Below are 18,591 nucleotides of genomic sequence, written 5' to 3' on the forward strand. Positions count from 1 at the left end.
AAAATTATAAAGAAAGGTGATTACCCCATTTTAATCATTCTCAATTTTAATATCAAGCAAATTGGTCCTTCTAAAAAAATTTGAGTAATTTAATTGTTATCAATTTGAAAGTAAGCAACTAAGAATAATTAATTATGAAGTTAATGTTTTCATGAATTGTACATAAAATGTTTTTCATGAATTGTACATAAAATTTATCGATATAATAATAAATTTAACTTTTAAATTTTACACATTATATCAATTTAGTCCAAATTTAACTCACGAGATTTGCATATTCATCAATTTAGTATTTATTTAACAAGTGTAACTTGTAATATTTATACATTCTATTAAATAAACTTGATCGTGGATTGGATCGAGTTGGAGAAAAATTTTAGGCTTAAGCTCGGCCCAACCTGAAAAATTGTCTAAAATTTTGTTGAAGCCCAACCCAGATTAAAAATGCTAGACTCGAGTTCAACCCGGCTCGTTCATATGAATTTTTTTAGATTATTTTTTATATAAAAATATTTTTTAAGAATATAATACATCAAATACACTAAAAACATTAAAATAAATATTTCCTAACAAATTGAAGATATGTTAAAAGTAAATAATATTAAGATAGTTGCAACTTAGCAAGTATTTACTTCTAAAATAGTAGCAAAATTAACAATAAAACAAGAGTTATACAATATCCAAACATTAATAACAAAATAGTAGAAATATAATAGTGAAATGACAATAAAACAACACCAAAACTGCAATAACACATCAGCGAAACAACCAGGTCGGGTCTGGCCTAGGCATAAAATCCTACACGAGTCCCAACTCGTTTAGAAAATGGACATTATTTTTTTGTCCAAGCTAATTTTTTGAGTTTATATTTTTACCCAAATCCTCCTATTTTTTGGGCGAGCCTTCGGGCTTGAGCGGGTGGCCTAACCCATGATCAGGTCTACTATTAAGTCAGGATCAAATTGACATAAAGCGTAAATTTTAAAGACTAAATATGTTATTATACCGATCAAAATTGTATACAATTGACAAAAATGTTAATTTTGTGATTTTCCTTACTTTTTGAAATTGACAAGAATCAATTTAGAGGGACAAATTTTGTTTAATACCGAAATTGAGAGGGATCGGAAATGCCTTTTAACCAAAAAGGAAACAAAACAAAAGTTCTTCCGTTTATACAAGAAGAAGAATCATTTCCTTTTGTTCTCAATATCTGCACTTCGTTTCATTGAAGGAAAACAACAATGGCGACGTGAAGAAGAGAGACAGAGTTTTTCTTCAAATTGTTTTTATTTGTCAATTTCAGTGGTGATGATGATAACGACGTCTGTCGGAGCTCGGAACTTCGAGGCCGTGGCGGTTTCTAAGTCCGCCACTTGGAGGTCTCATAGGAGAAAAGATCCGGTGAGTACGAAAATGGCGGTTTCGAATAATCAACGGTTGATATCGTTGGACGTGAGTGGTAGCGGAGCGGCGAGGGAGAGTTACGTGGCCGTTAAGGAAGGTGACGCCGATGAAGAAGATTACGTAAAAGCCGGCGGATCTCAACTTCTCTTCGTTCAAATGCAACAGCATAAGGAAATGGATGAGCAATCGAAGTTAGCGGACAAGGTTTTCATTACTTTTTCCCTACTCATTTTTTTTGTTCGATTAATCAACTTATATTTATCTAAAATTAATATTAATATTTAGTAACACTTTGGTTCAAATAGAAAAAGTGAGTAAATATTATATAAGAAGACAAAAATACTCACAAATTAATATTAATTACTTTGTTAAAATAAGACCTAATGATATATATTAAAAGCATTATAATTGATAAAAATATTGATTATATATTAAAAATAATATATAATTCAATTAAATTAATTGATTATAAATTTTAATAATTGATAAAATAATCCTAATCAATGATTTAATAAAAGTCGAATTAACCGAAATAGACTTACGCGAATGAAACAACTAAATTTTAATCCTAAAATTTGCGGCACTTTTTTGGATTGCGTTTGTAAGCGGGACATTAAGGTCATGAAATAAGAATGGAAATTAGTTATAAAATTTATCACATTGAAAATATGAAATTATAGTGGACAGATATTTTTCATCTAAACGTAAAAAGATAAATTATCAAAATATTTTTATTTACATTAATTATTTAAATTATATTTAAAAATTTTAAAATATATTTTATGTATTATTATATTAAATTGTTCAAATATTATTTATTATTATATTTAAAATTTCAAAATATGTCATGTATTAAACTATTTAAAATTATATTTTATGTATAATTATATTAAATTATTTTTAAAAATTTTAACATTATATTTAAAATGGACATTATAACTTTTCATTATAATTTTAATAGTAATGTGGAACACTTGAAATGAACAACCCATATTTGTACTTTACAGGAACAATTTTTCCAAACTGAATTTTTCAAATGCATTTCAAAACTAAAATAGCAACGTTAAGTAAATTTTTGAGTTCATGTCTTACTATTACTTAAAAATAAACTTGTGACTCGACTTGACACATCACATTATGATATATAATTTAGTTATTTATATTAAAATATCAATAAATTTAATCAACTCTTATTACATATATTTATTTTATACAGACCTTAACAGATTTAATGGAAAAAAATAAATTATGGAAATAATTAAATCAATTAAATGAGTTTTAACCAACTTATTATCTATCCTAGAATTTAGGGATCTTTTCTTTTTTATTATATTTCTAAGGGGGAATTAAGGTCATGAAATAGGAATGAAAATTAGTTATGAGAATTATGACACGTTACTCCTAGCTTTCTTTTTGCCTTTGCGGGAATTTGACTAAGTTTTAGTTTCTTGTCTAACTATTACGGGCTAGAAATGAATGGTTAATTTTTCTTATTTGTTTTTATTTTGAATTGTTTTGATATTTAATCTTTAAATTTTAATTAAATTATTTTCTTGAGAAAAAATGATCCAACTGTTAATTTTTTAGTGGTTGTTATGTGGCATCTTATATGACAATTCATATATACCTTAGTGTTAACATGTTATTTTAGACATAAATGATAAATTTAGTCTTCAATATTTATATATTTTTAAAATTTAGCTTGTATTATTTTTTAGCTAAATTTGACCATTAACCTTAAAAAAAGAGTCAAATAATTTTTTTAATAAAAATACTAACTAAAACATTAAATTTTTAACGATATTGGCGTAATAGTTCATGTATACTTCATGTTGATGTGACACTATTATTTTATATGTCACATCAATATATAATTATAATAATATTCAAAGTTCAAAAATATATAAAAGTTCATAATTTTTTAAAAAATTAGTATATATGAATTACACGTAGGTTTCCATACATGCTACAATGTTAAAAATTTTAACGTTTTAGTAAGCATTCTGTTAAAAATAACAATTCGACTCTTTTGAAAGATTGATGGTCAAATTCGATTCTTTTTAAAGGTTGAAGATCAAATTTAGTTAAAAAAAGATTAAGAGCTAAATTGATAAAAAAATAAAAATAAACATTGAAAGCTAAATTTATTATTATTTATTATTTTATTTAAAATTTTTTGTGAAGTATATACAGGCTACCATGCCATATAAGTTATAATATCACACTATTAAAATTTTAACATTTCAATAAAATTTTCTACCTCGAAAAAGTCAAAGTGATAAAAAAATAGAATCAAAGAGATAAAATAAATAAATATTAAAGATTAAATTTATCATTATACTTTTTTTTTATCTTTTCAAACTAAAATATAAATCTTATATTATTCCACAGTTACCACCAATATCAATCGGAGACAATATACTAGACCTAGTGGTCATTGGCAGTGGACCAGCTGGTCTTGCCCTTGCTGCAGAGTCTGCTAAGTTGGGTTTAAATGTTGGACTAATAAGCCCTGATCTTCCTTTCACCAATAATTATGGATTGTGGGAGGATGAGATTAAAGGTATTATATCTTGCTCTTTTCATAAATTTATAATCTTTCTACATTTGTTGATTCATGGTAAAAGTACTGTAAGATCCCTATTAAGAGTTGGGTTATATTTTATCTTTTCTATTAAAAATAAATAAATTAATCTTTATACATTAGTTCAAAGAACAAATTAATCTTTTTATTAAAAATTTCATAAATTTCTTCTATTAAACACTAATTCTTGTAACTAGATATGAGGTACATATAGTACGCTACATGTTATTATCTAGTTATTTTATCATCATGTCAATTTTAAAAATACAAATAGATGGATTTTTTAACAAATAAAATCAATTTACTTTTTGATCTAACGTATACAGGCAAAATGTAATTTGACTCCTAATATAACGATTTTTATGATACTTTTAACTTTGTTCCATCACAATCTCATTAACTTGTAAGTTTATCTAATGTCTTCTACAGATCTTGGACTCGAAAAGTGTATGGAGCATGTTTGGCCGAATACAATAGTATACCTCGATGATGATAAGCCCATCACCATTGGTCGTGCTTATGGACGTGTCGATCGACGTTTGCTCCATGAGGAGTTGTTGAAGAGGTAGCCATATAGGTCCTTTGCCAATAATGTTTTTACATCAACATTTAATTTGATTTGAATTTCAATAGGTGTGTCGAATCAGGCGTAATGTATCTTAGCTCAAAGGTTGAATCAATTGTCGAAGCTATCGATGGTCATAATCTCGTAGCCTGCGAATACGAGCATGTTGTTCCTTGCAGGTAGGATGATTTCTTTTTCCCCTACTGCCATCGGTGTATAAGTACACCATAGCTCCTTTCAAGCTCCTAATATGTTATTATAGGCTTGTTGTTGTTGCTTCAGGAGCAGCTTCTGGTAAATTATTGCAATATGAGGTGGGAGGTCCAAGGGTCGCCATGCAATCCGCGTACGGAATCGAGGTTGAGGTACAAATACATGAAATGCCAAAGCGCTACTTTCAAGTTTTTATGCTCCAAAAAAGTTGCCCCTTTATGAGGACCATGTTTGACAGGTGGAGAACAATCCTTATGATCCTAGCATGATGGTATTCATGGATTATAGAGACTATGCTAAAGAACAAGTTCCATGTTTAGAAGATCAGTATCCTTCATTCCTTTATGGCATGCCCATGTCATCAACAAGAGTTTTCTTTGAGGTTTAAGCCATGCCAATCTTCATCTTGTATATGTCATGATCACATGTAAAATGATTCCATAAACTTGCCTTGCAGGAAACTTGTTTGGCTTTAAAAGAGGCCGTGCCTATGGATTTCTTGAAGAAGAAGCTAATGTCAAGGTTACGGGCCATGAGAATTCGGATTGTAAAAGTTTACGAAGAGGTAATTTGCATAACCAAATTGCCCCTTATAAATATGTTTGATTATGCCAAATTATGTTAGGAAGTTACCAAAACCATTTATCTCATCCAGGAGTGGTCTTATGTTCCGCTTGGCGGTTCCTTGCCGAACATGAAACAGAAGAACCTTGCATTCGGTGCTGCCGCAAGCATGGTGCATCCTGCTACTGGTTATTCAATTGCCAGATCATTATCTGAGGCTCCGAATTACGCTTCCGTGATTGCGAAAATCCTCAAGAGAGATTATTCGAAAGGCTTTCTTACTTTTAAAAGAAATAATTGGAATATGTCAATTGAAGGTATGCAAGCAAAAGTTGGTACTCATGCATGCAAGGTATGCATGCATTATTTCTGGTTGTATGATGTGTTATATATCTCTTACTCGGCTCGTATCTTTCATATAGAAAATATCAAACATACTCATGTCGAATACATAACGTAGCCCAACACTTAATTTCGGTTTTAATTTCATTCAGCTTGGAATACTCTTTGGCCACAAGAAAGGAAACGGCAAAGGTCATTCTTTCTCTTAGGGTTAGCACTCCTATTGCAGCTGGATACCGAAGGCAGTCGAACATTCTTCCGCATATTCTTCCGTTTGCCAAGTTGGTAAGAGTTAAACTTGATATTCGCCATTTGTTATTGTGTTTACCAATGGCATTCAACAAGTTTGAAGTTGTGAGTTTTCTTCTTTATACTTTCGTGATATCATGTTGCAGGATGTGGCAAGGGTTTCTCGGTTCGACTCTTTCTTCGATCGATCTCGTCGTATTTGCCTTTTCTATGTTCGTTACAGCACCAATGGATATGAAAATGTTGCTTATTAGGCACTTGCTCAAGGATCCAACTGCAACAACTATGATAAGTACATATCTCACAATTTAGATGGTATCTTTTTATTTTGTTTTGTTTTATTGCTAGGCATTTGTATATTCAAATATTAATTTGCTAATATATCTTCTTTCGAAAATTTCTTCATTTAATATTTTCTTCAACTTAATATGGGTCATTCCAATCGGTTAAATCGAACAAAAAAAAGAGGAATGGAATTGATAAAAACCGAAACAAATTAAACTTAAATCATCATATGTATTATGTTAATCTAAAAAGTAATTGATAATATGATTACTAATAAAAATAACAAGAAAAATACATCATATACAATTTTATCATTTGTTCGTCCCAAAATGAATATGCATCGTTGAAATTATCAAGATTTTCTTTTTCCATGTACTCTACGAAATAGGAATCATTTTAAATCCACCTATTTTTGAAGTTATGAAACCAACCTTTTTTTTTTTTATGTTATACTAAGGCGATATTGTTAATATGAAAAATATTTTTTTAGAACAACTAATGTCTTTTGAAACCACATTTTGAAGCCTTGAATATCTCAAAATAAAGAGTTCGCGAGCTATCTATAGTGTTTATGTTAGGTACAATTTTCTCTAATGGTATCATATTCTACGATATATTGTAAGAAAACCTTTGTTAGTTGCATAATTAGCATCAACCTTATATAATATTTGGGCTCACAGTTAAATAATTTGTAGATATAATTATAACAACTTATATAAACTTAATTGGGAGAATGACATATGCTAGGTTATATCCCTTCTTATAATACATAAATTAAGTAAAATAATAATAATATATAATTTTCATAAAAAATATAAATTGTTCAGAACTTTTATAATACTTTTTATAAATAATATAATTTTTGTCATAATTTTAAAAAGTTATTTTTACAAATAAATTATGATAAAGAACTATAACATTTTTTATAAACATTATATTATTTTTATAATATATAGCATGAATACATAAATAAGTTATGTCCATACTTTTTACCATAATTTTTGGGCTTAGTGTCACGACACTAGCAAGGGTGTGCCACGACATTAAGAGCTTTCCATGACCCTTTTGTGCCAACTACCATGGGTGTCGTGACATTGAAGTCTAACGATTGAAAAAACTATAAGGGTAATTTTGTATCCAAACAAATTCAAGTCATCATATTTTTAAAAGGCATTTTTATCAATATTAAGGTTAGAAAATTCAGAAAGTATTTAAAGCATTTTTATGACACAAAAATTCAGACATCCATTATCTATCATCATCCTTTTATTCCTTCAATCATTTTAGATTCCTAGGTTTTTTTTTCTAGCTTAGTAGCACTTTTCTCTTTTAGTTCAAAAATATATAAGGAACTATTATGTAATTTTGAGTTTTTTTTCCAAGTATTAAATAGATTTAAATGTTTTAGTTACCAAAAGTTGCAAAGTATTAAACTGTTTTGTAGTTTTGTGGAATATTCTTACTCGTCATCATTTCCAGCAAAGATCTCTTCAAGATTTATTAAGCATTTCTTATCCCTTACCTATTTTGTGATTATTTGATGATTCATTTTAGCATGAAATTGGTTGGGATTTGTGTTTTGATGATAGGTAAGAGCTAAACTTCATAGTAGTTGGATTGCTTGAAATGTTGCATGATTAATTTTAGGGTTAGAGTCTAAATCATAAAAATTAGATTAAATCGAATAAACTTCAAAACCTAGAATTGACGAATTTAGGTAACATTTAGAAGGTGAGATCGAGAGGAGATCCTACTGTAAACAATTTTGATTTTCTCGATTTAGTCTAGTGAGGCCGAGGGATAAATTGGACCAAATTGTTTAATTGCATAAAATGGTGATCGAGAGGTAAAATTGGACCAATTAGGAGTTTAAACAATTTAGATCACTAGTTGAGGAGTTAATTAGCAAAATGAATATCAATCAACCACTTTATTTTATCGTATTAATACTTTTGTAATTTTTGTTTTATGCAATTTAGTTTTCTTAAGTATAATTTAACATAATCAACTTCATTTTGTGGATTGTCATAATATATCTTTTAATAATTTAAAAAAATAATGAATTATTAATAGGCATATACGTACCAAGTGGATGCCACCTCTCTAAAGTTAAGAGAATTAAACAATGTAAGTTTAAAATTTTAAAAATTAAATAAAGAATTAAAATAATTTTTTATAAAATTTAAGGCTGAAATAAAAAATTTTGCCATTTGAGAACCACAGACGTGGCCATGACAGTACAGTTGTTAAGTTGTGAATAGTAGATGATAGAAAAAGATCCTTTTGTTAGAGTATACTTTTTTTCAATATTCAGCCAAGTAGGCCACCAACGCAACCTCCTCTCTGCTTTTGTTTCCAGTCTGGCGGAGGCGTAAAAACCTCTGCTCTTCAAAACCATTAAAATCAAAATCCCAACTTGCATCACATTTCATCCAAATCTGAAATGCCCAAATCAAATTCATCCAATTCCTCCTCAGGTATCTTTCTCTTTTTCCTTTTCTTCAATCCCTTTCTGTATGTTCTTTTTTTTTTTTTGAGAAATCCCAGTACAGATATGGAGATATTATCTTGAATTCGTAATATTTATTGTTTGTCTGTAATTTATGATGGGGTCCTTTAGTTTTATCTCCTGTCTTTTGGTTTTGTTTTGCATGTTCTTTCACCTTTCAATGCTGAATGTATGAGATTAGGTTAGTGATTCTTTTGAGTGATCGTTAAAAGTATTTTCAATTTGAATTCCTAAGAACCGGAAATTATATATTAGATTCGTAATAGTTTTTTTGTGGTTAAATTCTGATTTTAGTCCATGTACATTACTAAAGTTGTGGATTTAATTCTTGTATTTTAATTTGGTCTTTTTTAGTCCCTATGCTTTTCCAATTTTAAAGTTTTAGTCTGCCAAAAGATAATTGTTAAATTCATTAACTCATGTTATTTTGAAAATTTGATCCGTCAAAAATTATTATTGTTAAATTCATTAACAACTACCATTTGCGAAAAGATTAAAATTTCAAAATTCGAAAAATATACTGACTTAGAATATCTAATTGAAGAATATGGATCAAATCTACTACTGCACACATAACAGAGGAACTAATAGCAGAATTTAATCTTTTGGATGTAATTTTTTACTTTGTTCATTCTGCAATTTATGGGTCAATCTTTGTTTGGTTTAGTTATGGTTTTAGTCTTTCTACTGCTTAATTTGATCACTTTACTTTTACAATAGTATTAGTAGTTCCGAATTGATAACACTGTTAATCATTTTCGTACCCAGTCGCATAGTTAAGGGCACGTGAAAATCTAGCCAACCATGTTCAACCAGTAATGAATTTATGTCTGCTGAATGCTTAAAGCTGTTTTAAGAAAAAAAAAAGTCACACTTCTAACAGCATTATCAATTTGGACTTGCTAGTAGAGGGACAAAATTATGCCAAACTAGAAGGATTAAATTCTAAATTTCAGCATAGTAAAGAAGTTAGACCTTTCAATGGTTGAACCTGTCAGAGATTAGATTAGTGGTTCTTTGAACGATCAAATAAATGTTTTTTTGGTGCTAATGCTATGTAATGCTAGCAGATGAGGATGTAAAAGCACCTAATATATTTGAAAGAGCAAAGGAAGAGATTGAGGCTGTGATTCATGTTGGGGAAATACATCCTTTTGGTAAGGAAACTCATGGGAAGCGAGATGATATTAATGAAAACACCCCATTGGATGATGTGAAAGCACCTAATGTGTTTGAAAGAGTAAAGGAGGAGTTTGAGGCCCTTGTTGAAACAGTCCATCACAAAAAAGAGTCTCAAACTCATGTTGATGAAAGGTTGGGATCCAATTTTTATCATTGGAAATTGAATATGAGAATCTATTAATGGCTTAGGGCTAGTTTACTATTGAAGTTGAAAATTACTTTTGAAAACTTCTATGAAAAAGAACTTTTGAAAAGTTTGATAGTGTTTACCATTGTTGTCAACAAGTGCTTTTGAGAAGATAAAATGTTAATTTTAAATATGATGTTGTAAAGTGAAAGATTTAAAGGGGATAAAAAGGTAACTTCATCGAAAGACTTTTCAAAAGTCAAAAGCTAAAAATTTTGATTTTTTAACTTGGGTTAGAGTTCTAGTTTAAAATCAAGATTTGGCTTGAAAAGTTGATTATTTACCAATTTTTTTTGTTTAAAATCAAGGCGTGGTTAACCAGTATTTTTCAACTTCAATGGTAAACAAAGTCTTGGAGTGGACTTTTATTTTTTCTATATGTTTAATTTCACTTCACACTGAATTTTCAGGGACCATTCTGACAAGGAACAAGCAAAACATGACAAACCAGGTTCTTTTGCTAATTTCCTGGCTCATACTTATTTCTGAATGGTCAAAATTTTCTCATTATCGAATATGCATTTTGAGTTTATAATGAATTGCTTCTGGAAGTTAATATCATTGCATAGGTGCATTGATGGTAAATTTTGACTCTAAAGTTAGTATGATAGCATAGCTGTATTGATGGCAAATTTTGACAGAAAATACTAACTATGTCAATTATTGAACTTGAATTTTTAAGTTAAAAAAAGGATTCAACTTTTAACCTTTTAAGCACAGGAACTAAAAGAAGTAAAAAAAAAAAAAAAGGAAGGAAAGTGAGACCCTTTTTATTTAAGCAAGAGAAAGCAAAGGTGCTTTCCCTTGAAACACTTTACCTCAATTTTGGAAAATAAAAATATGAAATACCATTTCTATCTTGTCTATTTTTTACATAATTAGAAAATAAAAAATATGAAATCCCATTTTTATCTTGTCTATTTTTTACATAATTGGAAAATATCATTGTAATCAATCATTTCCTTTTCTTTCCCCTTTTTAACCAAAGTTTGTGAGAGTTCATTTACTTTCCTTTCCCTTACTCAGTTTATCCATCCTAACAAAATAAATATATATCATTTTCTTTCCTTTATAATCGATCAAACTTCATTCAAGCACAGAGATTGATGACATATTTTGACCTTTCTTATATACATTTTTGTAGTTTAAATTGTCATCAACTTATGATGATGAACATTGTGTTGTGCTTACTTTGTGTTACATGTTACTAGAAAATGGTGTCAAGGCCCCTAATTTGATTGAAAGAGCTAAGGAAGAGATAGGGGCCATCTTTCCGCATGACAAATCATCAAACCATCACCACAAAGAAACTCATGGGAAGAATAATGATATTGATGAAACCACCCCACTAAATGAAGTTAAAGCACCTAATGTGTTTGAAAGGGCTAAAGAAGAAATCGAAGCTATTGTAGGAACAATCCATCCGAAGATAGGATCAAATGATTCTGGTTCCGAATTGAAGGAAGGAGGGTTCAGACATTGCCTTGGAATGGGATTGGAAAAAGTATGCCATCCCTGGGGCAGCAAGAGAGATTAATGGCGAGCTTTTGTATGGTTTGGATTCTTACCTATTTGTTTGCTGAAAAAATCCCATGAAAACATTAAGATATTGTTGTACTCTTTGTCGATGTTTGCTTCGAGATTTTGGTGAATCCAATGTCTTCTCCATTCCTTTTCTCGATTTGATTTGACACGGAAGTGCTCGTGTCTTTGGAAGTTGCTTATGTTAGACTTTGCTGGTTGTCTGTTTTTTAATCACAATTTATTCCATTCATTGATCATATATGCTGGTCTTTCTTTAACCATAGATGTTTTCACAATTCTGTATTATATCCATGATTTCCTTATGGTTGATATTTATTGTTGAATGCTCAAATTTTAATGAAAATATTAAGTTAAATTGTACTTTGCCCCCTATGCGTTGCTCCTTTCCTAAAGTAATTTTTTGGTTTCACCACTACTTGCTCAAAAGGTTTTGAGGCGTTTTTACTATATAATGCTAAGACGTGCAAGGCACAGGCACAGGCACAAGCAGGGGCACGCCTTAGCACACGCCTCGACAACACTGATTTATGTTCCCTAACAAAATATGGTCCTGGCCTGTCTTGAAACTTATCTTGCATTTTTGCAGTTGTAGTGGCGAACTTTATATGCCCCATGGAAGCAAATGAAGGATATGGAACATTTTTGACTGCACATAAGCCAGCATATAATCTAGCAATTTGAAAGGGTGAGCAAAGAAACTCATTCGCTTTTTATTTTTTTCTACAATGCCTAGAACTAACCATAATTTCTTTCAACTAGAATTTCATTGTGTGAAAAATAAAATAGAATAAAATAAATAAAAATAAAGAACACATAAATTTTACGTGAAACCCTTTCGGAAAAAAACCACAGGCGAGAGGAGAAGAAAATTCACTATGTCGAAAAATTTTTACTCAAATACAAGAGGAATAGACTATGTCTATTTATAGGCTTGCAAAGCCATATTCTAGTAGGATTGAAACACCTTATCCTAATCAATATAAAATAGATGGAGTTTAATAAGGTTTAAAACCTTATTCTAAAATAAAATAAAAGAAGTCTAGTTCTATATGGATTTTACTTTTATTTTATTTTCCATCGTATTTTATTTAAATAAGAATTTGGGTCACTTAATTCTAACAATCTCCACCTTGACACAAATTCTCAATGAACAAGTTCTTCATCGCGAACTTTCAATAAACAAGTTCTTCACCTCTTCCAAAAACCCTTAAGGGTTTAACTTCAACAATGAACACCAACCAAGTCTAAGCAATGCTCAAACTTGGTTATAGGAAGTGACTTAGTCATCATATCTGCAGGATTTTCATGAGTGCTAATTTTGCTCACAACAATATCACCACGAGCAATAATATCACGAACAAAATGATACCGAATATCAATGTGTTTTGTTCTCTCATGAAACATTTGATCTTTTGTAAGAAAGATGGCACTGACCGTCACAAAATCTTGTCTGATTTGAAGGTCTTCATTGAGTTCACTAAATAGTCCTTCAACCAAATAGCTTCTTTACAAGCCTCGATGAATCGCCATGTACTCGAACTTGATTGGTAGACAAAGCGATGTAGTTTGCAAAGTGGCTTTCCAACTAATTGCACAACCTCCGATTGTAAAGACGTAACTTTGTGAGAGATCTTCTTCTATCAAGGTCTCCAAAAAATCAGCATCAACATACCCTATAACTCCATCTTTAGTTCTTCCAAACGTAAGCAAACATTAGTAGTGCCTCGTAAGTATCTTAAAATCCATCGAATCGCTTTCGGTGTTCTTTACGAGATTCGCCATGTATCTCGCTAAGCTGCCTTGATTGCATATGATAAATCGGGCGTGAACAAACCATAGCATACATGAGAGATCCTCTTGCACTAGAGTATGGAACATGTGACATGTACTCAATCTCATTATCGATTGAGGAGATAAGGCCGATGAAAGTCCGAAATGGGTCGCTAAAGGAGTACTAACAGGCTTAGCACTCGCATATTGAACACCAAAGAACTTTCTCAATGTACCCTTCCGACTTAGGTACAATTTACTTGCTTTTCTATCTCGAGAATCTCCATACCAAGTATCTTCTTTGCTGGTCCTAAATCTTTCATCTCAAATTCTTCACTTAGTTGGGCTTTAACCTTTCTTATCTCTCTTTATCTTTTCTTTGCTATCAACATGTCATCAACATAAAGAAGTAGATACACAAAAGAACCATCACATTTTTCTTAAAGTAGACACAACTGTCAAAACTACTTCTTTTGAAATCATGAGAAGTCATAAAGGAATCAAACCTCTTGTACCACTTGTCTTGGTGATGTTTCAAACCGTAAAGGGACTTTTTCACAAGCAAACATAGTCCTCTTTTTCGAGACTATAAAACCCTCTGGTTGTTGCATGTAAATATCTTCCTCAAGTTCTCCATGCAAAATGCGTTTTACATCTAACCGCTCAAGCTCCAAATCATGCATGGCAACAATACCAAGCAAAGCTCGAATCGAACTATGCTTAACAACCGGAGAGAACACATCTGTGAAGTCCACTCACGAATTTGATCAGTAACCCTTTGCAACAAGCCTTGCTTTATATCCGGGTTTTCAACTCACAGAGTCCTTCTTTCTTTTAAACACCCATTTACAACGAATGACCTTTTTACCTTTAGGAAGTTTTACAAGATCCCATGTTCTGCTTTTTGTGGAGTGATTCCATCTCCTCTTGCATAGCAAACATCCACTTTTACGAGTCTTCACAACTAATCGCCTCGAATAATTAAATGGCTCTTGATTCGCATCTATATCTTCACCACATTTAAAGCATAAGCAACTAGATCAACCTCGGCATACTTCTTTGGAGGTTTAATTTCTCTTCTTGTCCTGTTTTTGGCGATAGAGTATTGCGGTGAAGAAGCAACTCTATTCTCAATTTTTGTCTTGGCTTGAGGAGTTGATTCGTATTAATCGATGCTCCACCGCTTTTGGTTTTCTTTATTGGAAGAGTCTTTAAGAGATAAGTTAGGTAGCATAGCGGTTTCATCAAAACAACATCTCTGCTAATCACAACTTTTCTATTTTCAGGACACCATAACTTATAGCCTTTTACACCACTTTATAACCAAGAAAACGCATTTAATGGATCTCGGTTCCAATTTTCCATTATCAACATGAGCATCGCAGAGACACCCAAAAATCTTTAAATCGAATAATTAGCGGGATTACGGACCATACCTCTTGTGGAGTCTTTTCTCAATGGCAGCGGATGGAGATCGGTTGATCAAAAACATCATGCGATGAGGTCATACGCCCAAAATGACTTGGTAAGTTGGCATTTGACAACATACATCGAACCTTCTCCATGATCGTTCTGTTCATTCGATTCGCAACACCGTTTTCTTTGTGGAGTATGAATGAACATCAAGTGTCTCATGATCCTTCGACTTGCACAATCTATTAAACTCATCGAGCGTAACTCTAAGCCATTATGCATGCGGAGGTATTTTATCTGTTTTCCGTCTGTTTTTCAATCATAATTTTCCAAGACTTAAATGTGGAAAACACATCGCTTTTCGCTTGGAAGAACGCCCAAACTTTTCGGAAAAATCATCAATAAAGGTTAGCATATAATTAGCTCCACCTCTCGAAGGCACTCTGGGCGGCCCCCACGGATCGAATGGATATACTCCAACGTTTCCTTCGTGTTATGGATTCCTCTAGTGAATCGAACTTTCTTTTGCTTCCCAAAACACAGTGCTCACGAAATTCGGTTTGCAAATTCCTTGCCCATTAAGAAGTCCTTTTTGTAATTACGCCATGCCATTCTCACTCATATGCCCTAGGCGCATATGCCAAAGTTTAGTAATATCATCATCGACAAGGAAGAGGAAGCGCAATTTGCATCACCGATAATAGTAGAACCACAGAAAACATATAACTTGGCAATCTTTCTTTGCCCTTTCATCACAACAAGGACCCTTTGAAATCTTTAAAACCCCACTTTCACCGTGTATATCATGCCCTTTTGAATCAAGAGTACTCAACGAAATTAAATTTCTTTTCAATTCGGAACATGCCGCACGTCACTAAGTGTTCGACAACTCCATCAAACATCTTAACTTTAATTGTTCCAACACCGCGATTTTACATGAAGCATTATTTCCCATCAAAACAACACCTTGAATCTTGTTTCATAAGTTGTAAACCAATCCCGATTGGGACTCATGTGGAAGGTGCGACTGAATCAAGTATCCACTCTCGCTTACTTTAGAATCATTGATGAAGCAACTAGAAGTTCACCATCATTGTAGTCTTCTACAATATCGGCTTCACCGAATTTTCCGGTTGTTTTCCTTTTGATTCGCATGACCTCTCTTTTAATCTTATTTTGTAGCTTATAGCACTTTCAGATTTAATGTGCCCTTTCTTCTTGCGAAGTTGCAAGTTTTACCTCTGTTTGAAGATTTCGATCTACCCTTAGATTTACCACGAGGATTCCGTTCTGTGTTCTACCACGATCATCATCAACATTAGGTCTTGTCTCCCACGAACAATGAGACCCTCTCCACGAGAGTTGGGTTTAACCACAAGATGCTTCATCTTATCATACGAGGTTAAAGAATCATAAACCTCATCAACCGTGAGAGACTCATGCTATATAAAATCGTGTCTCTAAAGGTTGAATAAGGCGGGCAACGAACAAAGTAGAATCAACCCTAGATCTTCCTCCATGGCCTCCAAGTTTGAGAGAATTTCTTTAAACACCATTAAGTGTTCGTGTCTGACGCACCTTCCTCCAAACGATGAGCATAAAGACGCTTCATATGCAACTTGCTTGTTAGAGTTTTCGACATACATATTTGTTCTAGCCTCTTCCATAATGCGTGGCGGTTTTCTCTTTTATCACATCCTGCAAAATTTCGTTGGACAAATGCGGATGTAATTGTGTTAATGCCTTTCGATCCTTACGCTTCTTCTCTTCATCATTAATGTCGAAGGCATCTTATCTATCCTAGCAGGGCATCCTCTAGATCCATCTGCAAGAACGCTTGCATCTTAATTTGCCACAACGCAAAATCGGTGTTGCGATCCAACAATGAAATTTCATACTTCAAAGACGCCATTACCGTGATCGAGATGAATAACCCGGAAGCTCTGATACCAATTTGTGGAAAATAAAATAGAATAAAATAAATAAAAATAAAGAACACATAAATTTTACGTGGAAACCCTTTCGGGAAAAAAACCACGGGCAGAGGAGAAGAAAATTCACTATGTCGAAAAATTTTTTACTCAAATACAAGAGGAATAGATTATGTCTATTTATAGGCTTGCAAAGCCATATTCTAGTAGGATTGAAACACCTTATCCTAATCAATATAAAATAGATGGAGTTTAATAAAGTTTAAAAACCTTATTCTAAAATAAAATAAAAGAAGTCTAGTTCTATATGGATTTTACTTTTATTTTATTTTCCATCGTATTTTATTTAAATAAGAATTTGGGTCACTTAATTCTAACACATTGGCTTTGAAAGTACTTCATAGAACATGTAGTTACGAGCGAATAAAAGTTGGTTTTAATTGAGTTTAACAGATAACCAATAACTAAACTTTCATTCAAGTCAATTCGATTGTAATTGGTTATGATGATTAATTTAATTTTATAATCGAACTAATTCATTTAATTCACTCTTAATATATATTATTTTTAATATTTATGATATATAATGTATAAAAGTTTGAGCAAGACCTAGTAGTTCTCTCCATTTTTCATTTTTTCAAATCGATTTTTTTAATCAAATTAGTTGATCGCCCGGTGGAAGCTTTGTTCATTAATCAAGGTTCATTGTTTTATTAAGAGTAAAGATCATGACACATTTTCAACATAACTTATAGGGCTCGACTTACTATCTTGTAAACTCTAAAAGCTCAACAAGGTAATATATGACTGATGGGATATATACGAATGCACCTATCAACAAAGTCACATGACTCATCTCATAAACATCAAAATGAAATTACCTGTCCAAAAGTGTATATATATATACTGGCAACAAAATTCTCAACACTCCTTCTATCTACACTTCATTTTTCTTCTTCTTTTTTTTTCTATTTTTTTCCTCCAACCAACAGACGAAGTTAGAAAATTATTTTAAAATAGTCAAAATGAATTATAAATTATTAGAGGATGAAAGTGTAATTTACTATCATATAATTTCATAAAAAATAAAATGAAAAATCTATCAGACCAAAGTCCTTCACAGCTAAGTTACCTCAATGTTACCACTATTTAAACAACTTCATTTTCTAGCCTATTCTAAAAATAAAAATAAAAATAAAAAGTTTCAATCTAAGTCCAAAGATTAGATAATAAACTAATATTTAAAATATTGCTTTAGGTATAGTTCAAACTAATAAAAGATGCTTTTCATTATGATTTTTCTTTGAGTAGGTGTTGTTATGATGGTGATGAGTGATGACAATTCTTATCTTCTCACCCAAACCTAAACAATCCACCTCTCTGGAATAATTTATGCTCAGTCTTTAATCTTGCCACGTGTTAAACAAAGGCATATTTTGTGGAATTTTAACTATTTTGGGTAAGCTTTGAACATGGGTGGAGTGGGATGTAAATTAAAATATATATTTATACAAATTAATTTTTCGTTAAAATTTTATTTATATGTTTTGTTAAATCATGATTTAATTTTTTTTTTTATTTTTCATATACTATTAAATAACAGTACCATAGCAACACCTATAGTAGAATCAAGTTGCTTTTTATCGCCTTAGCTAAAAAATGGATATAATAGCTATTATATGTTGAACCAAAGAATAAATCGGTTCTTGTGTTAAAAATTATATTCATTTCTACTATTAAATGATGAACTGCGACAAAGGAACCAAACTCTAACACATAATGTACCATGTATACCTCATGTTAACGTGATAATATTTTAAAAATTTAAAATCTTAAAATAAATGT

General features: G+C 31.4%; 2 protein-coding genes across 2 annotated transcripts; both read left to right on the plus strand.

The window, feature by feature from the left end:
• The first annotated feature begins 1,063 nt into the window (after positions 1 to 1,063).
• LOC108472621 (lycopene epsilon cyclase, chloroplastic-like) lies at positions 1,064 to 6,315 on the plus strand. Its single transcript, XM_017774171.2, has 10 exons — positions 1,064 to 1,611; positions 3,799 to 3,970; positions 4,421 to 4,556; positions 4,625 to 4,735; positions 4,819 to 4,921; positions 5,008 to 5,151; positions 5,227 to 5,334; positions 5,425 to 5,650; positions 5,828 to 5,960; positions 6,071 to 6,315. The coding sequence occupies exons 1-10, from the start codon at positions 1,312 to 1,314 to the stop codon at positions 6,234 to 6,236; spliced, it is 1,599 nt and encodes a 532-aa protein (XP_017629660.1). The 5' UTR covers positions 1,064 to 1,311; the 3' UTR covers positions 6,237 to 6,315.
• Positions 6,316 to 8,427: 2,112 nt separating this feature from the next.
• On the plus strand, positions 8,428 to 11,889 carry LOC108468731 (uncharacterized). Its single transcript, XM_017769598.2, has 4 exons — positions 8,428 to 8,686; positions 9,789 to 10,032; positions 10,498 to 10,538; positions 11,299 to 11,889. Exons 1-4 carry the CDS (start codon positions 8,653 to 8,655, stop codon positions 11,622 to 11,624), a joined length of 645 nt encoding a protein of 214 aa, XP_017625087.1. The 5' UTR covers positions 8,428 to 8,652; the 3' UTR covers positions 11,625 to 11,889.
• The last annotated feature ends 6,702 nt before the right edge of the window (positions 11,890 to 18,591 follow it).

The sequence above is a fragment of the Gossypium arboreum genome, chromosome 7 (genome assembly GCF_025698485.1).
Source record: "Gossypium arboreum isolate Shixiya-1 chromosome 7, ASM2569848v2, whole genome shotgun sequence".
Taxonomy (NCBI): domain Eukaryota; kingdom Viridiplantae; phylum Streptophyta; class Magnoliopsida; order Malvales; family Malvaceae; genus Gossypium; species Gossypium arboreum.